Source organism: Mustela nigripes, chromosome 7 (assembly GCF_022355385.1).
Source record: "Mustela nigripes isolate SB6536 chromosome 7, MUSNIG.SB6536, whole genome shotgun sequence".
Classification (NCBI taxonomy): Eukaryota; Metazoa; Chordata; class Mammalia; order Carnivora; family Mustelidae; genus Mustela; species Mustela nigripes.
The window spans coordinates 18,781,826-18,808,268 of record NC_081563.1 but is presented as its reverse complement, the minus strand read 5'-3'; the positions used below and the strand labels follow the sequence as shown (position 1 = coordinate 18,808,268).

The 26,443-nt window shown below is 52.6% G+C and overlaps 1 protein-coding gene across 2 annotated transcripts in view; it reads left to right on the top strand.

Moving 5' to 3' along the window:
- Nucleotides 1-18,186: 18,186 nt before the first annotated feature.
- Nucleotides 18,187-26,443, top strand: part of ADCY3 (adenylate cyclase 3) — a 77,396-nt gene continuing 69,139 nt past the window's right edge. For both annotated transcript variants that reach the window (XM_059405248.1, XM_059405247.1), the window contains exons 1-2: nt 18,187-18,404; nt 18,913-19,763. In XM_059405248.1, the coding sequence (XP_059261231.1) occupies nt 19,089-19,763 (675 nt within the window). In that variant the 5' untranslated portion in view covers nt 18,187-18,404; nt 18,913-19,088. The remainder of the gene's footprint in view (nt 18,405-18,912; nt 19,764-26,443) is intronic.

Genomic DNA, 26,443 nt, shown 5'->3' with positions numbered 1-26,443 from the left:
CTGTCCGACTGGAATTTCAAATTCACTTACCAACATTACGTATCTGCAAGCTCTCTCTAACACAGAAGCAGTAGGACTGAGAGGGGAGGACCCGGGGTGGGCCCTTCTCTCTCCTCATAATTAAGAGAGTAGCCTTGGGCAAAGAGGTCCTCCTTTCAAGGTGCACTTCCCTCCGTTATTAGATGAGGCTCCTGATTAAAGACCAGCCCTTGTTGAAATCTGAGGAAGGTCACGAACATCTCTCTATCATCCTGCTGCCACTCCACAGCTCCAAAAACAGAAAAGGGAAAGGAAAAGAAAAATGATGTTAGAAAAAACGTTAGTGAATTAGGCTTGTGCTAAACTTAGGAATAATAGGCATTGTTGAACCCCTTCCTTTCTTTTAATAAACCTTAAACTCCTGCTACACGCAGTCGTGATTTCAGCAGCTCGCTTTACAAAAGCAAATGGTGCTGGAAATTTTTAGTAACAAGTCCACAAGACTCAGATGTACAAAGACATTCTTTATTCCTATAAAACGGAAATCATCTTGAGCCCTGAGCTCACATTTTCCACCAAAGGTGGGAAAACTTAAAATTCACCTCTTGAGGCAAGTTAGTCACTTCTGGTTTGAAACATGATCAACTCTAGATTAAAACCCAGTAAATCCAAGACCCCCTCCTCCTGATACTTCCACCCTCTTCTTTGCCCAGGGGAGACCTAGACTGGGGGCAAAGACGCCTTACCTCTCGTGTTGGTCAAGAGAGTATTTTGGGGCCCTCTTGCTGTCCCCCATCCCTAGTGGCCTCCCTGGCCTCTCGCTGGTCCCACCTGCTCCGCCATTGGCCGCTGACATCACGGGCACGCCACGGCCTCCAGACCCCAGGCCCAAGGGCTTGTCCTCCTGGTTGCCCTGATTGTCCAGGCTGGCCCTTGACCTCTTCGCTCCTCTGCAGCCTGTTCACCTGGAGGGTCAGTAATTCCAGGCCACTTTTCCCCAGCCCCGCCCTGAGCGCCAGCCCCTGGGAGCCCCCTAGGTCTTGGCCAGTCCGGCTCCCGTGCAACTTCACACCAGGAGTCCCTGGAAATTGCAGTCTCCAGGCTATACCCTGGAAGAGACCTTGAGATTTCCTATTCTGGCCCTCGGAGTTACTGGTGTGTTGGCAAACTGGCTCGCAGGGAGAGGGCAAGGAAATCCTGATTTGCAGCTTTTGCCCCGTTGTCATATCCAGACTGTCCTCATGGTTGATTTCAAGCTGGGAGGCACACCAGTAAGTTTTTGTGAGCCGTGATACAGCAAACTTCAGCTCTTTGTACCCGGGAAGCAAGGGAGTGGGCAGGGGGGTTTACACAGCTTTCCCCACACACCTCGAGAGATCTTCTTCCCCTTTTGTCTCATCTCCTCTGCTAGACTGTTAGCTCGTTTGGAGCAAGATTACATCTCAAAGCCTCATTTCCCAAAGCATTTCTCCCAGGGGCTTGGCAGGAGGCTCTCAGCGCTTATGTTGACTGATTACATTCTTTAACAATATTTCCACTAAAGACTCTTTAATTACATTTTGGTTTTTTTACTAAAGTATAATTGACAGACAGTGTTACATTAGTTTCAGGTGTACATCATAGTGATTCAGTAATTTTATACGTTATGAAATGATCCCAGTGATGGGTTTAGTTACCATCTGCTGCTAAGGACTTAAAATCTCTTTGTTTTGCTGTTGGAGGCATGAAGGTGGCTCATTCCTTGTGATTTTTCCCTGCAGATCCGATGAAATTAATCCAGTGCCCCATAGCTCCTGAACGCGCACGGAGAACGTGCCGGCCACATTGCTAGGGACTTTTTTTTTTTTTTTTTTTGAGATTCCATTGTTTAAGTAATGTCTACACCCAACGTGGGGCTTAAAGTTACAAGCCTGAGATCAAGAGTCTCTCCACCACCTGAGCCTGCCAGGCGCCCCACCCAGGGAATTTTTTAATACAGCAAGGTGTACGGTTTCGTGAAACATATTTAGTGGGATGGATTTGGTAGAAATCAAATTAATTGATATCATGATTTAAATTTCTAGGCAGAAAGACCTGACTGAACTCACTAGCAGCCTCCAGTCAACATTATCAAATCGGTGTTAAGTCTTTGATCAACTTTTTAGCCCCAAGTGTATGAGTCATTGCAACAAAGACTGATTGAACACTTAATATTTGCAAAGAAGGTGCTTTAAGAACTGAGGAAATGTGGGGTGCCTGGGTGGTTCAGTGGGTTAAAGCCTCTGCCTTTGGCTCAGGTCATGGATCCCAGGGTCCTGGGATTGAACCCCACATCAGCTCCACATGGAGCTCTCTGCTTGGCAGGGAGCCTGCTTCCCCCATCTCTCTGCCTGCCTTTCTGCCTACTTATGATCTCTCTCTCTGTCAAATAAATAAATTTTTAAAAATCTTATTAAAAAAAAAAAAAAGAACTGAGGAAATGTGTAGGACCATGATTCTTGAAGCGGGGTCTGGGACCAGCAGCCCGGGCCCCCAGGGTTCCTTGACGGGCAGCTGCAACACTGCCCCCTCCCTGATCCCGAAAGACTGACTGAGCTGGGAATGGCTTAGAGCCTTGCCTGGTGCACGTCTGCAGTCAAAAGGAGAGAACAGATTTGGGAAGTGACTCTTCTTTTCCTCCTTCCTTACACACCTACTCTCGCTCCATAAAATCGGCGCTCCTACCATTTATTGAGCACTTACCGTAAACCAAGTACTTCTTCAGTCACTTAAAAGGATTTTATTTCAAACTTACGATGACCCTTCGGAGAAACTTTTTTTTTTTTTTTTTTACGTATGCTCCACACCCAGCATGGAGCCCAGTATAGGGCTCAAACTCATGACTGTGAGATCAAGACCTGAGCTGAGATCAAGATCAATTAGCCGATTGAGCCACCCAGGTGCCCCCAGGACAAACATTTTATCCCCATATTATGGAAAAGGAAATGTGCTCATACAGTATTACATTAGTTTCAGGTACACATCACCTGAAGGTGATATAAATCACCTTAAGTAAATCATCTAATACCATAGTCGTGTTGCCTTATGGTCCCCCAAAGATATGTCCCTCCAGAGCCCGAGAATATGACTTTATTTGGCATAGAGTCTTTTTATATGTATTAAAGTAATTAAGGTAAGGAAATGAGAATATCTGCATTAGGGTGGGTCCTAAAGCCAATGCCAAGTCCTTGCAAGAGAAGGGGAAGAGGGCAGAGACACACAGAGAAAAGGAGACCATGTGAAGACGGAGGCAGACACGGAGTTACAGAGCCACGAGCTAAGGAAGGCTGGTGGTTGCTGGCAGCTACCAGAATTAGGAAAGGGGCAGAAAGGGATTCTCCCTCAGCCTCCAGAGGGAACTTATCCTAATGACATCTTGATTTGGGACTTCCAGCCTTCAGAACTGGGAGAGAATACATGTCTGCCGTTGGGGGCCACCCAGCTTGTAAAACTTGCTATGGCCGCTGCAGGAAACAGATCCTAGGAGCGGAATCCACATGCAGCCGGGGGCCTGACTTCTGAGCCCATACCTTTGCCACCACAGGACAAGGCTTTGGCCTGGGGTAATCTGGCCTCCTTCTACTATCTCTGCACTTACATCTCTTTACCCTCCTGTGTGCTCTAGGCACACTGAACCTGGCCTTCTCTGAATACATCGTACTGTTGATGGCTCTGTGCCTTTGTGACTCCTGCCCCCTCTACCTAACGCAGTGTGATGGACTGAGTGTTTGTCCTCCCCCCTCCCCATGATGGGGAAGCCCTCATTCCCAGTGTGATGGTATCGGAGGTGGGACTATTTGGAGGTCATGAGCGTGGAGCCCCTACAATGGGGCTGGTGTCCTTCTAAGTAGAGGAAGAGACACCAGAGCTTCCTCTATCCACCGCATGAAGACGCAGGAAGAAAGCAGCCATCTGCCAGCGGGGAGGAGCGCTCTCACCGAAGTCTGGGTCCACTGGCACCTTGATCTGGGACTTCCAGCCTGCAGAACTGTGAGAAATGCATGCTTGCTGTCTAAGCCCCCCTGTTCTAACGGCCTCGAAGGCACACCCTCTTTCCCTTCTCTTGGCCTGGCAAACTCTTACTGTCCCCCAATATGTTGCTCATTAACTAATCAAATCTTGGTGTAATTTTCTTGATGAAATTTGTCTCAGTGTCTTCCTGGTTTGTGGAAGTTCCCTTTGCTGGGAATCAGGCCTGGCCTATGAAGGGCACCAGCACTGTTGATGGCCTGTCCAATTGTCGTTCCTCCCTCCTTCCTCGCTGGCAGATTTCTTATGTTACCCAGGAACGTATCCCTCCACAGGCTGGCTCAGGGGTGACTCAGGAGCTATTGGAACTGTCCACAGTGGGACCAATTCTATGGCCAATGATTGGTTTGGAAATGGGTATGTGATCCTGTGCTAGCCAAAAAGACATAATGGGCATTTTTTTCAAGATTTTATTTATTTATTTGAGAGACAGGGAGAGCACAAGCTGGGGGAGGACAAAAGGAGAGGGAGAAGCAGATTCCCAGCTGAGCACAGTGTCTGTCCATTCCAGGACCCCGAGATCATGACTTGAGCCGAAGTCAGAGGCTTAACCAACTGAGCCACCCAGGGACCCCCTTATGGGGAGCTTTTAGGAAGAATTTTGTACTCCTGGAAAAAGAGGCATTGGAGGAAACTGTTCCTCTTCTGTGGTACAATGCCCTATCTGCCTACGATGCTGGATTGTGGCGCCATCTTGTAGCCATGGGGAGTGTTAACTTTCAATGGTGACGCAGATACGCTAAGGGCAGCACGGTGTGAGGTGGGAAGTCACATGGACCTTAAAGACAGTATTTTACCACTGAATAACTAACCTTAGACCAGCGCTGTCCAAAGACTGGGTAGAGGCCCATCCGAAGACACAGCATAGAGGTAATACCTTTCTCTACCATTTAAGACATGTTGTACTGAGTTTGGGATTACTTAAAACAGAAATCATCCCAACAACTATCATACAACCCAATGGCCAAAAATATCTCCAGGCCCACCCTGGGAGAGAAGTCTGAGAACTCCACCATTTTCAAATTATTGAAGAAAAGTTCCACATGTCAGACAGCAAGTGTACCCTGCAGAGGGATCGGTCACCGAGCTCTTCACACTTCAGAATGTGTTTATTGATTCCTAAACAGCCTTTCCCCTACACATTTTTTCTGTGTCTTTTCTATGGCAGTCATTCTGCTAGACTCTGGGATGAAGATATAATGAACAGTAAGTTTCAACCTATAGCTAGCATGTAAATCTTCCTTTATGTCATTCTCTCTGAAGTTATTTTTTTTTAAGATTTTATTTATTTATTTGACAGAGATCACAAGTGGGCAGAGAGACAGGCAGAGAGAGAGGAAGGGAAGCAGTCTCCCCACTAAGCAGAGAGCCCGATGTGGGGCTCGATCCCAGGACCCTGGGATCATGACCTGAGCCAAAGGCAGAGGCTTTAACCCTCTGAGCCACCCAGGCGCCCCTCTCTGAAGTTATTTTAATGTGCAGCTGAACTTGAATGGCAGGGAGCAGTTAAGGACACCAACCTCCAAGCCTTTGAAGATCTGAGTATAACTTCTGACTCCCCCCCAAATTAGCTACTGATAGTCTACCTTTGACCAGAAGCCTTAGTGATAACATAAAGATTTGAACATATATTTTGTGTTGATATGTATTACTACTGTATTCTTATGAAAAAGTAAACCAGAGAAAAGAAAATGTCTTCAAGAAAATCATTAGGAAACAAACATACATTTATAGTTCTATACTGTATTTTTTTTAAAAATCCACATATAAGTGGATCCATGCAGTTCAAAACTGTGTTATTCAAGGATCAACTGTAAATTAATTTTTTTAAGATTTTTATTTATTTATTTATTTGACAGACAGAGATCACAAGTAGGCGGAGAGGCAGGCAGAGAGAGAGAAGGGGAAGCAGGCTCTCTGCTGAGCAGAAAAGCCCGATGTGGGGCTTGATCCCAGGACCCAGAGATCATGACCTGAGCTGAAGGCAGAGGCTTAACCCACTGAGCCACCCAAGCGCCCCTAAATTATTTTTGTTTAAAAGCATATTTGAACTTAGACTCCATTAAAATAAAACCCAAAACAAAACCCTAACTCCCACTTAGAGCTACATGAATGCAAAATTATGAACAAGATGAAAAGTCTCGAAGCACCTGGGTGGCTCAGTGGGTTAAAGCCTCTGCCTTCAGCTCAGGTCATGATCTCAGGGTCCTGGGATCAAGCCCCACATCGGGCTTTTCTGCTCAGCAGGGAGCCTGCTTCCTTTCCTCTCTTTCTCTGCCTGCCTCTTTGCCTACTTGTGATCTCTGTCAAATAAATAATAAATAAAATCTTTAAAAAAAAAAAGATGAAAAGTCTCCAGTCCCATCCAGGTTATCTGTGTGTTATTTGTGGAGTTTTTATTAAGAGATCTCAGCTCAGGTCTTGAGCTCAGGGTCGTGAGTTCAAGCCCTGTGTCAGACTCCATGCTGGGTGTGGAGCCTACTTTAAAAAAAAAAAAAAATGGAAAAGCAAGGAAATGCAGCTCCTGAAGTGCCCCTACCCCATGAAAATAACAAACAGGGGGATGCAGGCCAAAGCTGAGCAAGCCAGGGAGACAGGGGATGAGCTCAGCACTGTAAGATGGGAGCAAGTCCCTGACAGCGCGGGAAGGAGAAAGCAGAGGGCTGCAAGCCAGCAGAGAGACTGAGTCAATGCTGGCAGCTCCTAAAAATAGCAGAGCAGGGCTGTACGCTTTCCTGTGCAAACAGATTTAAAGCTGACAGGTAGCGTGGGCTCTGTGGGGCTCCTAACAAAGGGAAGGGCTGGAGTCATCTTGACCTGAATGCCTCCCGCTGGAAGTTCCGGGCCCTCTCTTGGCAGTGAGGAAAGCCGTTGGGGTGGGTGGCACGTAAAGCCAGGGGCATCCTAGAGGGAAAGGAGGGGGAGAGACATACCTGCTAAAACCTACTCTGAACTCTGAACCCATTTCACTGAGAGGAGTTTGAATCAAATGAAAAAGTTGTAAATTAAAAACACTCAATAAAGGAAAAAAAGGACTAAGCTCTTGATCTGGTTTTGAGAAAGCTCAGCACGGGGTCCTCTGAAGATAACACTTTTGGAAGGTGCCTGGCCTCCCCCACGTGGCACAGCAAGATTGAAAAAAGGATGACAAAGTGGGTAGCTGATTTATTTCCGCCAGCCCTTGCGCAGTAAACAGCCTCTTTTTTAAGAACTCAAGACGGAAAACAATGCCAGCATGAATTATTTAACAGCGATAAAAATTACTATCTGTAAAAACACGTGAATGTGCTTACCCGAAACCCCGTGCGTCTGGGTGTAAGTCAGCATGACAGCTCACGAGTGAGACCTGAGCACTTTGTGGAATGAATCCTAGAGAGCATTACTTAATCTGGACCGCTGTCTCCCGGTAGTTTTTCTTTTGCGCCTTCTTGCCAGTTTTCCCTTGATAGTCTCTTCCTTTTCCAAACCATCTTTCATTCCAAATCAATCCTCTGAGAGAACGTAGCTGGTCAGGACCTGTGGTTTGTCCAAATGAATCCCCAGCGACTGTCAAGTGGGAAGCCCTTGCTTTAGCTCGGCATTCAAGGCCTCTGGTGGTCTGGCCCCATTCTATGTCCCTTGCCTCACCACGACCTCCCTTTCTACACTCCACCTGCATTCCTCATCCCCAGGTCCTGGCTGGACTTCCCCGCCAACCTGTCTGCACTCACGGAGGCTCCCTCTGGGCGGGCTGTCCTTCCCTCATTCTGGGCAAATGCTCTTTCCCTTTCTCTTTCCCAGATGCGCCCTACTGCACACAGCCTTTCCTGGTTGCCTTTTTTGAGTAAACATTACGAATGCTGCTTAGTAGATTTCCTTGAGACGCCTGACCTGGAAGAAAGGAGTTAAGGCGGCAGCCGGAGGGAATGAAGGACAGAGAAGCGTTGTCATTTGCTTGTGATCGATGATAGGAGGAGCCTTGTCTGTGGAGAGGGAAGTGCCTGGAGAGAAGGGGAAAAGGGGAAGGTCCAGAGTGGGGTGCATGGGATGGTCTCCTGGGCAAGGGGAGGGGTCAGTCCTGGACGGGAGGCAGGGACTTCTCTCTCCAGTCCCCACTGTCGTTTTCAGATCATATACGCTCTGATACAATGGTAGTGGGAGTGGAGGTGGGGGTGCTTGGAAGGCCACTGTGCCCGTAGACTGCTGTCTTCCCTCACCTACTTAGTGCAGTCGGAAAGGCCATCGGTCTGACTTTAATCCTTTGACCATCAATTGAAGGTGTGTGTGCAGGTATGTGTGCATCTGTGTGTGTGTGTGTGTGTGTGTGTGTGTAGAAGTCACTGGGAGTGGGCTACCTCTCCCTCTTCTGCTTCTACAGAGATCCCTGGGGGGTTCTCCTGGCCTCATTAACTTTCTTCCGGTGAAATGGAGAACAGGAACGGATCCCCATCTTCTTGGCCTTCTCACTCTGTTTTCCTTTGCAGGTTGGATGAGAGATGGCGTGCACTTTGTCCTCGCCCTTCTGTATCTCTGGGACAGGTTCTGTCCCCCTGGGGGCACCTTTGGCCAGCCCCGAGGCCTGGGACTGAGTAAAGGGGTTCAGGTCCAGAGAGAAGCAGGACTGCAGACTGTGGTCACATGTCCAAGTGCCAAGCTCCAGCTCAGCCTCCATCCTTGGGATCTGTGCGTCCTATCTGTCTGCTTCCAGGGTCTGCTTCCTACAGGCGGAAGCAAGATGGTTGCAGTAGCATGTAAATCACTCCAGCTTTGGGGCGGATCACCCTCTGGAGTCTGGTCCTGAGGAGGGAGAGACAAGAAGAGAAGGTGAGCGTCCCCACCATGGAGGTGAGGGCGGGGAGCCGTGCCCTTAAAGACCAAGGGAGACAATCAACCTCAGCTCTGCAGTCCTGGGCCTCACTGTGTGCTGCTGACTTGATAAATACAATCACTAAAGCTTGTACTCAGTGTTTCTTATTTTAAGATATTGAAAATGGGTCAGCGGTATGTAAATTAAGCTGACCTGAGTCCTTCCTGGGCTAGAACGCAGGCCTCCCCTCAGGTGTTGCCCTGTCATGGGCCTGCTCTCTGGTTTTCTACCCCATCCCCGACCTGGGCTGCCTTCCTGCCTCCCAGGCTGGGGGATGACTCTGGATTTGAACAGAGACGCCTGAAGGCAAAGGCTCAGCCTCTCTCCTGCTTTGCTTTCCCCCGCCTGTGGTCCAGCACTAACTTGACCCCTACCCAAGCAGTGGTGGAAGGTTACTGAGTCGGTCATTCCCGCAGCAATGACTGACAGGTGGGCAGATCAGATTGCTTGGTACATAGGTGCCAGGCCCTAAGGTCAGGTACATGGGTATAAACTTGGCAGTGCCCTTTATGGGCTATGGAACCTTAGGTAAGTTCTGAACCTAGTCTCAGTTTTCTCATCTGTGAAATGGACATAATAATCATTTTACACCACAGAACTGTTGTGAAGATTGCAGGAGATAAGGAGCTTGGGACCCAACCAAGGAATAATATCCTGGATGCTAAGGACTTTAGAATCAAATCTGAAAACAGTAAGAAAACCACAGACATTCTTGAGGAAGTGCAACAATGGAAACTGGGCTTCTGGGAGACAATTCCAGCGGCAGCATGACGGGGATTTGGAGAGTCTGGGAATGAATCCCATGAACCTCAGGTGTCTGTTCTGCTCCTGGGATCCCCTCTTGTTCCCAACCAGCCTTCCTGGAACATCGGATTTGTCCTGTTAATGCAGATTAGGTAACACGGAATGGACGCCCCAGAGATCTCGGGCAGATGAGTTCCTTCTGCAGCTTGCTCTTGCATTAAAAGATTTCAAGGGCCTCTTCCCTGTCAAAAAAAAAAGCACCCTTTTACAGACTTTTAAGACGATTTATGATCTCTACATTTAACCTGCTAATACCATTGAGCACAACACCAAGGTTGGAAACATCCAGGGAAGATATGTTTAGGAAAAATGAGCTCACATGGGTCCTTGCTCTAATAGGCACCACCTGGACATCCTAGCAGGAGCTTACTGGGGCAGGCAGAACAACGACCCCCCCACCCCAAGTTCATTATCCTAATCTCTAGAATGTTACTTTACATAGCAAAAGGGATTTTGCAAGTATGATGAAGGACCTTGAGATGGGGAAATTATCCAGGTGGGTCTAACCTCATGCCATGGGTCCCTAAAATGGGAAAAACTTCCCAGGCTCTGGTCGGAGGGAGATGTGGCTATGGAAGAATGGCAGAGAGGTATAATGCTGCTGGCTTCGAAGAAGGGGGCCATGAGCTGAGGAATATGGGTGGTCTCTAGAAGCTGGAAAAAGTAAGGAAAAACTGGATTTCCCTAGTCTCCAAAACAGAAGGTAGCTCTGCCAAAGGCATGACTTCTGCCCAATGAGATCCGTTTTGAACTTCTGACCTCCCGAACTGTAAAATAATAAATCTGTACTGTTTAGATCCTACATTTATAGTAATTTGTTATGGGAGATTCAGTCAAGGAGTACATTCACTATGGGCCGACTTGATGCTAAGCACGTGAAAATCAACAGGTAAAAAACCAAAACAAGGGTCACCTGGGTGGCTCAGTCAGTTAAATGCCCAGCTCTTGACTTCCGCTCAGGTCGTGATCTCAGGTCTAAGGGATGGAGCCCCATGTCTGGCTCCATGCTCAGCGGGGAGTCTGCTGGAGAGTCTCTCTCTCTCCCTTCCCCTCTGCCCCTCCCCTTGCTCACTCTCTCTCTCAAATTAATTAAAAAATCTTAAAAGAAAAAAAAAAAAAAACAGGGCCCTTTTCCCAGCAGAACTCACATTCTATGGGGAAGAAACAAAACTTGTGAGCAAACAAATAATTCTGCACTGTTGTTCCAGGCGGACCGCGCCATCAAGAAACAAGAAGCAGGGGAGGGGAGGGATGGGGACACTTTGTCCACTTCTGATGGCCTCGGCCAAGTGGAAGACAGACGAGTAGACTGTCCTCACAGTGGTTCCCAAAGGACTGCCCCTGCTGGAGATCCAAGAAGACCTCACGGACCAGGTGACACGGGAAGGGGGTCTTTGAGGATGAGGAGGAGTGTGTCAGGTGGACAGTGGGGGCGGAGAGACCTGGGCAGAGGGAATGGCATATGCAAAGTATGGGGGCATGAAGAGTGTGCTGGGGAGGGTGAGGAACGCCAAGTGGCTGGGCTCAGGAGGAGAAGCGGGGCAGGTCCGGGGAGTGGCGTGGGCCATGGGCATCCCCAGCATTCCTGTAGGTATAGAGAGACGAGCCCCCATGAGAGCTGGAGGCGTGACCCAGAGATAGCCCCTTGTGTCCGTTTTCTTGCAGTCTTGCATGACCAAACAGATACAAATCCATGGGTTCCACTCACCAGTCAAGCCCTGAAATCAATCCTGGTTTCGTGATAAAAATAGTGATTAAAATTATTTACCAGGTAAATCATTCCACTTCCTGCCAAGGGGTCGGGGGGTGGGGGGAGGGATCACTTCCGGTAAAACTGAAGTCTGAGAATAACCAGGAGGCGGATCTTGCCACCTCCCGGCACATCTCCGGGTAATTGAAGAAGCTCTGGGATTGGGAAAGAGGACCCAACAGATCGGTTATTTTAATTCAACGAGGCTCACTGATAACCTCGCAGGGCGGGCACTCCAGGTGTGAAGGTGAATCAAGGCCTTGAACCTGGGCTCAAAGTCCAGTGAATGGGGTGACAGGTAAAATTACACAAAATCCTAATAAGCGTTCTATAAAGGCCTAGAAAATGTGCTGTTGGATCCTGTCTTAGGTTTCTGCAGCTGTCATAACAACCACAGCTGGGTGGTTTAAAACAACAGAATTTATTTTCTTGCCATTCCAGAGTCCAGAAGCCTGCAATCAACATGGTCGGCAGGACTGCGCCTCCTCTGGAGGCTCAAGGGGAAATTGCCTTCTTGCCACTTGGCATTTTTGCTGGCTCCAGGGGCTTCCTGGCGTGGGGCCCCATCCCTCAAACTCTGTCTCCATCTTCACATGATCTGCTCTGTGCCTGTCTCTCCAAAGGATGCTAAGCTTTGGGATTACGGCCATCCAAGCAGTCCGGGATGGTCTTCTCTCAAAATCCGTAACTCAATTACACCTGCAAAGACGCTTGTTTCAAAGTCACAGTCACAGGTTCCAGGGATCTGGACCCCTTTTGGGGGTCACCATTCAACCTAAGTAAAAATATCACTGAAGTTCCTTTAGTGCAACTTGAAAGGGAAGGTGACATCTGAGCATTTTACTAGTATTTTCTAATTTAATCCCCTAGCAGGTGGGAACTGGGCAGTCCTCCTACCTGGGAACAGGGACAGCTAGGGACTGGATAGCGATGAGAACAGATCTGAATTTGGAAGGATCACCCTGGTTGCAGGGTAGAGATTTGGCTGGCAGGGTGAGAAGGGCAGGGTCTAGGGCGATTCCTGAGATGGGCGTGGCACCCGTGGAGAGGGGAGGCTAGAGGGATGGGAGATTGTTCTCATCTGCTGGGAGAGCCCTAGACCAGCCCTCTCTTTGCCCCTCCAGCCTGATGACCCCGTGGCAGTCTCAGCCTTGCTCTTCAGGGTGTTGTGACTTTCCACCTGTGAGAGGGACCGTGAAGGTGGAGGACCCCAGCTCCTCCCCACCTGGACCTTGTCTCGCCATCTCTTGTTGTTCTCAGATCTGTGTCTGCTCCCTCTTATCCCCAGCAGGCCGGGGGAGAGGCTCGTTAGCACGGATTTCTATGGTGCCTCTTCCCAGAGGGGCCCTGGCTTGAGTGCTTTTGGAAACGTGACATTTCCACAGAGGCCCCGGGATTACTCAGCATTCACACATTGTTTCACGCTCCATGGACATGGGTCTTGCCTTCCCCAAATCTAACCTGTCTGGGCTTTGACTTCCTCATTGGGCTGAAACAGGATGATGCCTCGTGCCCCCTCTGACATCCGGGGAGCCACGATTCTACAGGTGGCCTCTGGCTGTCAACTAAACACCAGGTCTCTGAGATTGAGTACACCCTTGGTTAAGGAAGCAGCAAATGACCAGAGGAAGCTTCTTGAGGATTCCTGCTTGAGTCAGACTTCTGCGTGGCCTAGTGCACATTCGGCATCCAAGCCTCTCTCTGCTGCCCCTAGCTGTGAGGTCACTGTGTCCTGAGGACGCTGGTGCTTATCTGGTTAAGCTAAAGGAGAGCCACAAACCACTGGGCCCATAAGGCCCGACCCCACACAGCATGGCGGCTGCGGATACTGACCTCACCACCGACCCCATTGGGAGGCCCAGGTCCAGCGCAGGAGCATTGACACACGGTTAGGGTTTAATTGATGTCATTTTGGTGGCAAGTTAAGGAATAGCTGGTCTGTGTCAAATACTGAGCAGGAGAGACCAGGGGACCCGGTCCTGCTCCTGTGGGGATGCTCATATCCAGGCACGGGACAGACCCAGAAACGTACCCGGCCCCGGAAGGCCGGTGCTGTGCTCTCTATCTCTACTCACTTCACTCTGCCCACATGAGAGGCTGTGAAAGTCCCCGCAGGCAGCGAGCAGGCCGTACCAGTGGGCAGCACAAGTGGGGCACGGGGACCCGAAGGGGAGGCCGGAGCCACATCTGCGGGACGCATGCGCACCTGCACATGTGCTCATTCACACGCGTGCTGACATAAAGATCACACGTGCCCACACTCAGCACGTTTGCTCACATGGCACATACACCACACTGAGCAGACGAGCTCACACTCACCACACCTACTCTCGCACTGATCACACATGGTCAGTCACAATGATCACACACACTGCACACCAACTGCACATACATGCCCGTGCACACCGACCTCATTCACTCCCAACTCACACTGATCACACATACACAAAACACATACTCCTACACACAACACTCACACAATGCACTTCCTATCACGCTCCCCTTTATCCACACACACAGTGGCCTTGTCAGTGTCCCAGAAGCAGAGGCACCAAGAGGCACAGAAAGGGACACGGAGGACAGCAAGGACATCGGCGGATAGGCCGATGCTGTTGGAGAAGAAAATGGCAGCGGAATCAGGAGAGGCTCCCAGATGCAACCAGGGAGTGCTCCCGGGAGGTGGCAGCCCAGCCTAGCATGCGTCACGCAGGGACAGCTGAGGCCAGAGCGCCATGGGGATCCCACCACGAGGTGGACCCAAGCTCCCTCAGACTGACTTGTTCTGTGGAGATTTGCCACCCACTTTGGTTCGCATTAAGTTCCTCCTTCCTCCCAGTGACCCCACTTGGGTGTGAGTGCTGTGTCATCGCACTGCCAGGACCCATGTTTGGGGAGGGTGAGTAACTGAGATCCCGTGGCCTCAGCTGCTTAGCCAGGGCCCAGGCTGAGTTCTCGGACTGCGGAGGGCCGGCTTCCTCCCGGACCACGTGGCACTCTCCTCCAGTGACAGGGCTCAAACCTCTAAGCCGGTGGGAGTGGATGCAGGGTCTGGACCCCTTCCTCTTGGGCCAGTGCTCTCCTCTGCCCTGAGCATAGGCATCTAGGTCCTCTGTGCTGTCCTGTTTCCCGCCTCTGAGCCCATCACTCGGCCCCTTGCAGCTTGCACACACCTGCCAGTACTCCAGAGTGAATGTGCCACTCGACAACCCCTTCAGCACGGGATAGGAAGCAGGAATCAATGTCCCCCACCCTCCAGTCCTCCAGTGGAAAGTTCTGAGGCGCTCTGTGCACGAAGGAATTGAGCCCTATCAGCCACTGTGCTCCCTGTTCACACACCCTTGTCTTTACTGGGTTTCCTATCTTCTTTCCCTGGCAATCACTTGTCCAGTCAAACCAACTGCATGTAGGCCCTGGTCTCAGGCTCTGCCTTTAGCTAAGGCCCCAAACAGGGCCCTCCTGGGGCCCAGCATCAGGGGAGCTAAAGACCTTCTCTCCTCCCCCTTCTCTTTCCCCAGGACACCAGGGCTCTGCTCTGATCTATTGTTTGCAGGGTTCAGGAGCAACCGCATCTCTCCAGGGGGCCAAACTACTCTTGTTTACGCAATAGCAATTACTGCTCGGCAATCATCTCCAGTCTCAAGCCATACAAACAAGAGGTGTCTTCAGCAAAGAGATATCCTGTCCCCGATCTTGAGTTAGGGTGGGGGTCAGGACGCCCACCAAGCTTCTACCCAAGCCCAAGATTCCATCTTCACTTTAGAACATGCGTCCTAGGCAAGTCACCCACACAACCATTCATAGTCCTAGGTTGCGTGGGTGCGTGCCTATGCGTGTAACGTGTGTGTTTTAAGATAACTTACTGTATCTTTGGATTATGAAAGCAAATGCTTGCCAGTTGTCCGGATTACAGCAACAGAAAATGTATAGCTTGGGAACTGAAGGCACCTCCTATCCTATTCTTGAATGGAGTTGTTTTTAATATCCTTAAACCAGGGCATTTTCAGCATCAATGAATGAGGTCTATTGGCTTCCTCATCAGCAGGAGGTGCCCTTATAAAGTGTCGTTTCTTCTTAGGGAAATCATTCATTCCATGACTGTTTGGCTCCAGGTGCCGGAGACGTTGCCAAGAGCAAGACAGACAAGGAAGGCTCTCAGGCCTGTCGGCCTCTCTCCCAATATTGTGTTTTCCCCAGTCTCTGTGCACAGCACCTCAAGCAGCTTGCTTGCTCTGGAATATTCACTCAGTTGCCTCTGACTCTTAGCGAGGTCCACGGAGCTTCCCATATCCACAGGGAAGGGCTGCACCCATTACCCAGAATGCCAAGCGGTGGTAGGGAGGTTGTCAGTCTTTGTCAGGAGGCTCCAGGCCTCTGAGGGTGCCCCTTTCAGGACAAGTCCCAAAAGGCCCAGTGTCAGGTCGCCTCTGATTGCCGCCCACGCCCAGGGTCTGTCTTGTTGGGGGATCTGGTGCTCAGAGCCAGCAGGCATCCTGAGGGCAGGGGCTGGGAGTGGGGGGGCATCTCTGGCCTTCCCTGATGCCTGGTTCAGCTGCTGAAGAGCTGCCCACAACAAAGAGAGGAAGAGTAGGGATGGTCAGGGAGTTGGAGCAGTGTAGGAGAGCCTTAGGGCAGGACCGTCAGGAGACTGGGTTTTTGTGTGTGTGTGTTTTTTTTTTTAAATCAGAGACAACTGTGTGGAATCCTCTCCCTTCCCTAGGGGAGTTTGGAGCTGAGGCTGAGGCACAAGGGCAAAAACCCAGCAAGGAACACACACGGCCCAGGAGCCGGGCATGGTCTTGCCGAGTAGGGAGCCGCACAGGAGAACTCCAAGGGTAGTCCCATGTACCAGGAAGGGGGAGGTGTCCTTTGTGCCAACGCAGACCCAAACAGTATTTTTTTAATTTAAATTCAATTTAGTTAACATATAGTGTATTATTAGTTTCAGGAGTAGAGTGTAATGAGTCATCCGTTTCATACAACACCCAGTGCCCATGACATCAAATGCATCCCCCAATCGAGGCCTAAACGTCATCCTCTTTTATTAACACCTGTCTCTTTGTTAAACATAAAAACCATGCCTCCTTTAACTGCACGCAACAATTCAAAATAAAAAACACTGGGACTCCAAACAAAAGAAAACAATGGGAAAAGGTGTTTTATTCAAATTATGTTTCTCCTAAGTTTGAGCTGACACCCCCCCAACCTTGGTAATCAGAGCCCTGACAAGTTTGGACTGATGTTGGCTGCATTTCAGAATTAGCGTGAGGGACGGAGAGAAACAGCTGTGATAGGATCCATTCCCTGATGAATCTTCTTCTGAGGGCTGAGTTAATTGAGGCTCTGGAAAGGGATCACTCTTTCCAGGACCTGGATGGCTGAGTTTTCTCTCCTTTCTGATCCGTGTCTTCTGCTCTCCCTGATGCTGCTGGCTGTCCTCAGCAACCCCCCCCCCCGCCCCCCATGCTTTGTTCCCCTTTCCCTTAATTCTTAAAGCCTGTGGCCTGTAGTGGCGCTTGGCAAGGTTCTAGCAAAGCCAAGGAAAGGAATTTTTTTTTTTAGATTTTATTTATTTGACACACAGAGAGAGATCACAAGCAGGCAGACAGGCAAGCAGAGAGAGAGGGAAGCAGGCTCCCCGCTGAACAGAGAGCCCGATCCCAGACCCTGAGATCATGACCACAGCTGAAGGCAGAGGCTTAACTCACTGAGCCATCCAGGCGCCCTGCCAAGGAAAGGAATTTATACTAAGGTGTAAGAGATTAATAGGCTTAACCATTCACAGGAGCATTTGGGTTTTTATAGGGTGTTCGTAAATTCAAACCCATCCCAGGTGGAATGTGCACGGGAGATCTTTCTGAAGCCAGGTCTCTGGCATTCCACGTGCCAGGTGCCCAGCGGGCCACTCCTCCCCTCTTCCTTCTCGAACGGAGCTCGGCTGCGGGCCCCTCTGCAGAAGGCTGGGGCTGCCAGGGTGGGCGGGGACACTTAGGCCCGGCGCGCCCGGCGGGGCAGGCGTCCCCAAACCTCAACCCCGGCCTCTCATCTCCAGGCCCAGAAGGAAATCGCGGCGAAGGAGGCGGCGGCGGGGGTGCCGCGAGCGCGCCTCACCTGCGGGAGGCGGGAGGACACGGCCCGGGCTCCCTTCTCCAGAGACCCGGCCTGCCGCGGAGCTAGGTGTCGGGTCGCCCATCCTTCCTGCCCACCGCCCACCGCGGCGCCTCCACCGAGCGGCCGCCGCCTGCTCGCCGCTCCGGGTCAGAGCGCGGGTACACCGGCGCCTCGGCCCCTCGCCCCCGCTCTCCTCCGCGCCCTTCTCCTCCTTCCCCCCGCCGGCCGCGCGGCTGGAGCGGGGCGCTCCCCCCACCCGCCAACTCCCGGACGCGCTCGCCGAGAGGGCGGCGACTGCGGGGAGGGAGGGGCGCCGCCCGCCTCCCGGGGCCTGGAGCGCGCGTGGCCCGGGAGCCGCCGGCGCCGCGCGGGGACTCACAGTGCAGCGCGCCGCGCCCGGACTCGGCTGGCTCGGCTCGGCGCGCGGGCGGCCCGGAGGATGCTGGCGGGCTGCCCCGGCCTCGGCCCGCGCTCCCGCCCGGGAGGGCCCCGGGCGCGCCCCTAGCCGCGCCGCCGCCACCGCCGCCAGCGCGGGGGCGAGAGGGAGGGGTCCGACCGCGCCGCGAGCCGCAGCCCCAGGGGCGGGCGCCCCCCGGTTTCCCAGCCCCCGCCGCCTCCTTCCTCCTGCCGCCGGGCACCCGCGGATGCTGAGGGGCAGCCCCGCGCCTCCCCCTGCCGGATCCCGGGCCTGACGGCGGGGGTTGGGGGGTGCTCGCGCTCCGGCCGGGGACCGGGGACCCGGGCGCTGGCGGGGCGGCGCGGTCCCCGGGCGCCCTGAGCCCTCCTGTCCCCGCCCGCCACACGCGTGACCCAGCCCCGCAGCCCGCGCAGGGACCGGCCGAAGCACGCGGCTCCCGAGTTCCCGCACAGGTAAACGCAGGGGCAGGCCAGCCTTCCGGAGGGCAGGTAGTGCCCCGAGGTGGAGAGCTCGGGGCCTCCAGGGGTCGGGTGGGAAAAGGAAGTAAACAGAAGGAAGATTCGGGAATCCCGAGGATGGTTCCAGCTGCTCTCGGGCACGTTTTATCTCCCGCTTCTAAGGCTTGGGCCTGGCGGCGTTTTAGGTGAGGAAGTGAGGGACTGAGGGAGCAGAGATGACACAGAGACGGACCCGGAGTGTGAGGGGTGGAGAGGTGGCCAGGCCTTTTGGCCAGCCGGGGACAAGAAGCTGTTCCACGAGGACAGGAGTGAGTGTGAGTGTGTGTGTGTGTGTGTGTGTGTGTGTGTGTGGCCGGGCGGTGGCCTGAGTGTGGGGGTGGCTGGAAAAGGCCCTGGTCCTGGAGCGTCGTGCGCAGCGATCCTCTCAGGAGGGGTGGGGTGGGTCGTGCGGAACCCCAGGCAGGAAAGCAGAGGTGTTTCTACTTAGCCATGTCCTTCTAAGTTCCAGATGACCCGCGCTACCTGTGCCCTGGAGGTCTGCGGTGCGTTGCTGCGGGAGGTGGCTGGCCCTCTGTTTGCCCCAGCTCTCTGAGAGCCCTGGTAGGTGGCCCAGTCCGGAGCCCTCCCGCCGTTCCCGTTCCCTTTCTCCTGGGCCAGTAGAAGCAGCCCGCAGCCAGGATGCCGAGGAACCAGGGCTTCTCCGAGCCTGAGTACTCGGCCGAGTACTCCGCGGAGTACTCGGTCAGCTTGCCCTCTGACCCCGACCGCGGGGTGGGCCGGACCCACGAAATTTCGGTCCGGAACTCGGGATCATGCCTCTGCCTGCCTCGGTTCATGCGGCTGACCTTCGTGCCCGAGTCCTTGGAGAACTTGTATCAGACCTACTTCAAACGGCAGCGCCACGAGACCCTGCTGGTGCTGGTGGTGTTCGCGGCCCTCTTTGACTGCTACGTGGTGGTGATGTGCACCGTGGTCTTCTCCAGCGACAAGCTGGCTCCCCTCCTCGTGGCCGCCATGGGACTGCTGTTGGACCTCCTCCTCTTCGTGCTCTGCAAAAAGGGGCTGCTTCCGGACCGGGTCACCCGGAAAGTGGTGCCCTACCTGCTGTGGCTGCTGATCACCGCGCAGATTTTCTCCTACCTGGGCCTGAACTTTTCGGGAGCCCATGCGGCCAGCGACACCGTGGGCTGGCAGGCCTTCTTCGTATTCTCCTTCTTCATCACGCTGCCGCTCAGCCTCAGCCCCATCGTCATCATCTCCGTGGTCTCCTGTGTCGTGCACACACTCGTCTTGGGGGTCACCGTGGCCCAGCAGCAGCAGGATGGCCTGAAGGGCACGCACTTGCTGAGGGAGGTGAGTCCTGCCTCGGGTCCCGCCCTGGGGCTTCCCTTCCCGCCAGCTCTCATCCAGAGTGGCCACAGTTTCCGGGGTGGGATGGCACTGTTTTCTTGGCCTTCGAGTCAACATGCTTTGGGGTGGGTACGTGCTTCTGGGGATCTCAGCTGCTTGTGCAGGAAGACCGTCTCTCCCGCAGCCCCTGGGCTTGGCGCTAGAGCTTTCTGTGCTGGGCCTGAGGGAGTGGAGGATGTCCGGACATTGGGCCTCAGGGCCACTGTGTCACTGGTGTCCTGCCCAAGTGGGTGGCAGGAAGGCCTATGAGGCCTGGTCCTGGGGCGGTAGTTTTCAGCCATGTCCCAGCCAGTCCCTGCCCTTGATCCCTCCAGAAAGACCTCTTGTGGGGAAAGGAGCTCCCTTGGCTTCTGATCTCTAGCCTGTCACGGGTTAGCTTCAGCAGCTGTCTAACTCGTGCAGATGCAGTGATTCTCTGTCAAGTGGGGGCTGTCTGTCTGTCCTAGTGCTCATTTCCAAGATCAGAGGGAATGTGGGTGAAGACACACTAGGAGACCTGAAGGTGTGATGGCCCTAGATCCTGCTTGTGCCGCAGGGAGCTCAGGGTGTGGGGATTACTTAGATGACGTGAGGTGTGGTGTGGGGACACAAACAGGGACAGTCGTGCTGGCCACGGCGGTGAAAGGTCTGCTAGTTCTTTGAGGACGTGTTTTGCTGGAAGGGGTGGAATTTTGGCCTCAGCTTAATTAAGAGCCCCGTGCTCTGCCCAGGACCCAAGAGCCTGGAGGTGCTGCGGGGCTGTAGAGACTGGGAGATGCCATTCTCAGCCTCCGTGTTTATCTGGTAACCCATTGGGAGGAGTCTGGGGGGGGGGGCTTAATAAATTCCATCATCCTGCTACCTCCTTTATGCACGAGATGGGAAGTGAACTGCCTAAGACCCATCGGTCGGTACAGTAGTCATGTGCCCGGAGCGTCCATTTCTCACTTCCAGTTTCAGTGATCTTCCTACTTTATTGTGATGCTGGCTGCATCTCGGCCAAAGCCATCATCCTGGTCTTTTGCACTTGAGGGCTGAGTCTCCAGGGGCCCCGTGGGACTGTGGGGCGTTGACGCAAGAACCCTGTGGGGCTTGTCCCATCGCCTCCCCCTCGGTTAGAGGGAAAACACAAGTTTGCAGTTTTGACTTTTTCTGGGTTCTTGGACCCAAATTCTTCCTGTTCCTCCATTCTGGCTCACACACTGTGCTCACTCGGGAAGCTCTGTGCTCTCGTTCTGCAGAAGCCTAGCCCTGGGCTGGGGCAGCATCTGAACCCTGTGGGTACAGCAACAGGTCCTTTGTTTTTCTCCGAACACCCCGTTCACATAAAGTGACGACCTGGGTCTGCCGTCGCTGTCTCAACTTCTGGGTCGGTCGGCTTCAGCCTGTGCTTCTGCCAGTCAAGGGCCCTGCTGGGAGCTGTCTGGGGAAGAATGTGGGAGCCCTGCTGCTTGGAATCAGTAGGAAGCACAGACTGGGGCAGACAGGCAGGTGGACATGGCAGCATTTGGGGTCTGTGATCTGACACTGAACCGTTCCTAGCTGCTGCGGGCATTTTCCTCTCTGCTGGAGCCCCTGAACCATGAGTCTCCCACGTGCTTCACTGTCCGTTAAGGAAGCAAAGCAAAAATTCCATCCTTTGGAGCCTCAGATGCTAAACCCAGGATTGCTGGTATCCTTTGGGCACTATTAAGAGGAGACAAAAACCCGAAAAGATTAAGAAACAGGAAAAGAAATAAGTAAATAGAAGATAACCACGTTAGCATCCCAGGAGAGCATGGCCTTGACGTGGAGGCAGGGCCCTCCTTGTGGCTTTGGGGGATGGTGGGGAAGGAGGAGGTGGCTCTCGAGGTCCATTTGGGAGCCTGAGATAGAATGCAAGAGGCCCCGGCTTTCAGTAGGCTGTGTTCCAGAAGTTTGAGTCACTTGTTTGGAACTCCTGTGACTTTTTAAAAGGTGCCTGGGTTCCCAGGCTCACTCGCCAAAGTTTTCCTTAAGTCACAGAATCGCCGCCTTCAGTATTTCTGGATGGGGTGGAAACAGCCCAGGTGTGTGTGTGTGTGTGGGTGTGCTGTGAGGACACTGCATCCAGCTGTCCTCCAGCTGTGGAGTGAAGCGACACTCACCTGCCGGCGGCCCTGGTGGGCCCAGCTTACCTCCTGGGATGGGACAACCATCAAGGGTAGGTTGGCCCAGGGGCTGCGGGGCAGGGATGTGAGGCTGGGGGAGCTGGATGCCCAGCCAGAGGGACACCAGGCACGCACTCCAGACCTCCTGCCCCTCCTTGCTTTTCTGTCTCTTACCTGCAGCCTCCCGTCTTCTTTTTCTTTGCCCATCACCTGTTGGTTCTGGCCAGGAATTCCCTTCTGGGCCTGTGGGGCGGGGGAGTGTGAACTAAGTTTCATGGTTAGAAGCAGACCCTGGATTTGGGGGCTTTGAGAATGCTTCTGTTGCTTCTGCCTTCTCTGCACCCTTTAATCTCTCAAACCCATGCTCTGCTCTCATGGGGGCTGGGGATCGACAGAGGGATGGGGGGGGAGTCCTCACAGTAGCCCACATGTCCCGGGCAAGTCATGCAGCCGGCCCCTGGCTCTTCTCATGGGAGGCAAGCAGGTTGGGGTTCCGATAGGAAGAGCAGGTGAAATCTGGCTGTCGGGTGGGGTGTTGCTGGGACTTTATTTGTGAAGTAATATTACTGGGCAAGAGGGATGGGCCTTAACCTGCAGGGTTGCGACTAACAGGAATCCGATAATCACAGTCAGGCACTGGGGTGGAGGGGAGCCTGAGCTGTGGCTGGCAGGGTTTCTCTACATCCCTTTCCTGGCCTCAGTCCTGGCACCACTAGGTCTCTTATGGCACAACTTGCCTTCTGCTGCCCTGCACCACCCCACGTGATGTGTTGGAGCAGGAGGGGGTCAAGGGCAGGACCAGGCAGCAGCCAGTGGGTGAAGATGGGGAGGGGGAAGGGCAGAAAATACAGCCACGGTGATGGGGGGCATTCCTGAGACCAGCGACCATTCCTGAGACCTTGATGCATTCAGGACCTATTAGCATCTGATGGGGGTGTTAGAGCAAAGAGTCTGTGACAGGTTAGGGGACAAGGAACAACATTTACAAAATCACTTGTTGCTTTATTTCATAGCAGAAAGGTTATTTGGAAGCAAAATTTCCTCTTGGAATTAATAGCCTGTTAAGACCTTTCCTTACAAATTAGAACATGACAGAGCCGTGGATGTGTAATTCCCGCCACCCATACCATGACCTAGACCATTCACTGTTCACCCTGTGAAGGAATGTTCGGCTCCAAGGGGCTGGAGGCAGCTACAGTAGGGGTGTTGTGGAAGGGCTGATGCTTCCAGATGCCTTCATTGGCGGGCTGGAGTTTAGGGTTCTATGCACATCCTCCCATTCAATCCTGGATGGTTACCAGCTCCATTTGACTGATGAGGAAACCGACGCCCAGGGAGGTTGAGGGATGGAGGGGCCGGGTAACTGGGGAGGGTCACTGGGGAGTGAGAAAGTGGGTGCAGGGGGTGGGCAGGATGGATCCCGGGGCTTCCCTGAAGGCCTCTTTCTCTCCGTATGGCCTGAACCACCAGAGGCATCAAGGTAAGAGATGGGTGCAGGCAATGTGGGGGGACGGGCAGCAAGGCCAACCCCGGATCAGCTCTGCCACCGTCCCAGAGCGGGACAGAAACGGCCATCCACTGCCCCCACCCCTCAGAGTGTGCAGGTGGGCAGGTTTTAGGCATCTGAATAATAAGGAAAGGCCTCGAAGGGGATGGGGAGGTATAGAAATCCAACTGTGGAAGAACAGTCAATTAACGAACACATAAACACCTTTGCAGCACGTCACCCCCTCAGTCCTGTCCTGGGTTGCATTTCTCTGTGGCCTCTTTGGGTCCTTCTCTATGTGGAAACAGCTTTTCCAGTATGTCCTTGTCCTGCACGTGCGGTGGGCCCTGCCTTTTGCTGGCTGCATTGCCTCTCAGAGCTTTAGCCGTGAGTGTCCAATCCCTCGTGTTTATTTTAAATCTGTGCTTTATCCTTAGTGGGCTTCCCTGGAGAGGAAACCAGAGCCCGGGGCTGGGCCGCTGGTGGGTAGCTGGGTAGCAGCAGGCTAGATTAGACACCAGTGTCTGTGCTGCGGTCTCCCTTTGCCCCCCGGCAGGCCCGCCTTGTGGGCAGGTACATGTTGTACGTCCATCCATATGTGTGTACACATACACGCACACCCAGGCTTGGTCTGCCTCACAGCCTGCCTGAAAGCCCCTTGAGATGGACTTGCCGGGACTCCAAGGTGACGCTCATCCTGCAGTTTCTTGGTCAGTAAATCCCACTAGGGTGCTCCAAGCCTGCATAAATATTCGGACCTTCCCCGCCAACCTCCCTCCCCTGTCCTTTCTTGATATGCACTCTTGGGGGTAGGCGTCCGTGGGTGTCATCCAGACCGACACTTGGATGTGTGTGCTCAGGGCTCACGCCCACGTTCAGGGCCAGGCCTATGGACGTGGAGTATACACAGGTGCCCTCATTTACTGAGCTCCACCTGGGTTTCTGTTGAGGAGCTCCCAGCAGGAGGTGGATATCATTTTCATTTTACAGACAGGGAAACCAAAATGCATGACGAGTGACTTGACTTGTCCAAGGCCATATAGCTAGCCGGTGGCGGAGCAGGATTCAAACTCAGGTCGGTGGGATTACAGTGTTCCTTGTCTTCTGCAGTCCTAAAAGAACCTCTTGGATTAGCTATCCTCAGCCCTGTTCCAGTCGGGATAGGATTCTTGGTTCCTTAACTCACAATCCTTCCAAGGAGCAACGTGGAGGAGGAGGTGTTTCTGGGGGCAGGCATGGCGCTGTGGGTCAAGAGCACTGTGGTCTGGGGGGGCCAATGGGGGTTGCAGCCAAGAGCCTGTGCACTTCTGTGGCTGCTGGAGCCTTTGCTGTGCTCCGGGACCGTGTCTAACTGATGTGTGCCAGGCTGACTCGCTCATCCGGAAAACGCTGAATTACATCTCGTGTAAGATGGGGCGCGGTATTGCTCTCTGAAAACATTTTTGGGTCAGAATTGGGTAAAGACTTGTTTGAATATTTTGGTTCTCTAGGAAATTCAGTGTGGGGCGGCCCTTTTCTCAGTGGCCTTCCCGCACACGTATGTGCTCACGGACTATGTGTTTCTCTTACCCTTTCTGTGATAGTCTCAACACGAGAGCCTACTGTCTCATGAGTCCCTGGGTCGGCTGTGCTCAGCAGGGCAGTTTTTCTGTTTCCGAGGCACCGACTGGGGTCACTGTCTTGACTCTGGCCCTCAGCCTTCGGCATCCAGGAGAATGCTGTCCTGGAACGCTCTAGGAAGCCTTGCATGTCCGGAGCCTCGGAGCTCCCTCACGTGACTTCTCTGTGTGTTCCACTAGGGCTTCCTCACAGGTGTGGTGGTCCCTGAGAGAACATGGAAGCTACTAGAATGTTTTAGAGGCTAGACTAGTCATCGTGGTCAAAGCAGGTCACAAGGCTAAGCCGGATGCAAGATAAGGGGAAACGGATTCTACCCCTTGATGTGAGAGTGGCATGTTTATATCGGGAGGGAAGGGATAGAGGCCAGGCATCTTCTGAGGCTACCCACAAACCAGGGGGGCACAGGGGGTGTGCTGGGAGAAGGGATGAAAGAAATCCATGAGTCTGGGGGGGGGTTAAAAAAAAATACCATGTGACCACAGGTTGCTTCCAGAGTTAGAGATGTGATCCAGGCAGGGTGTATAGAACTTTAAGGCATTGCTTCTCTGTGAAATTCATCATTTCTAAGATTTTCAGAAAGTTCCAGAAACTGCATTGCACATAGAGAGACAGTGGCTCATAGTTCATCTGCATGGGCTATGGCTTGCCTTATGTTTTTGAGAAGACTTCGTTCTCTAGTCAAACATGCAGACCCGCTTTGTCCAGGGCTCTGTGCCAGTTCCTGGGGAAGCTGTCCCTGCCTCCAGCCCTGGTCCATGCATCGGCTAGATTGGCAGCCTGGCTCTGATGTTTGTCTTCCTTTCCCAGAAGGTGGGAGTTTGCTCAGGTACGTGCTTCAGAAACATGTTGGATTCGTCTGTCTTAGCAGGTTGTCATTTATTTCAAGGAGATGTTAAGAATGATTGAATTCCTTTTCAGCTCTTTGTGGTGCCTCAGTTGTGACTGTCACTCTGTAAATGTTGAATACATACATTCCTGCTTTGCTTTTACATTTGTTTCCTTCCTTATCATCTCGTGAAGAGTTTGATAAATTTTTGGTTCGATCCAAGATGGGAATGTTTTAGTGCTAATCCAAGTGATTTGAGAATTTTTAAAAGCAAGATTTATATTACCTTTCAGGGGGTGCTGATTCATACTCCCTTGCTGCTTGTTTGAGGAGAAAAGCAGCAACAAAGGAGGGTTCTTAGGAGCCCCCAAAATGAGTCCTAGATCCTGTTGGCTTAATTCTAATCTCCTCTTTGGACAAAAATGTGATTTGTGTGAGATCATACAGAAGAATGGCTAAGCCGAGTTAGACCTCTTACCATCTCACCTCCTCTGCTATTCCTGTAGTTTAAGGAGAAACTTCATTCCTTCCACCACCTCTCAGATATTTCATCAGGACTGCAAGCAGTGATCTAGTGAGAGTG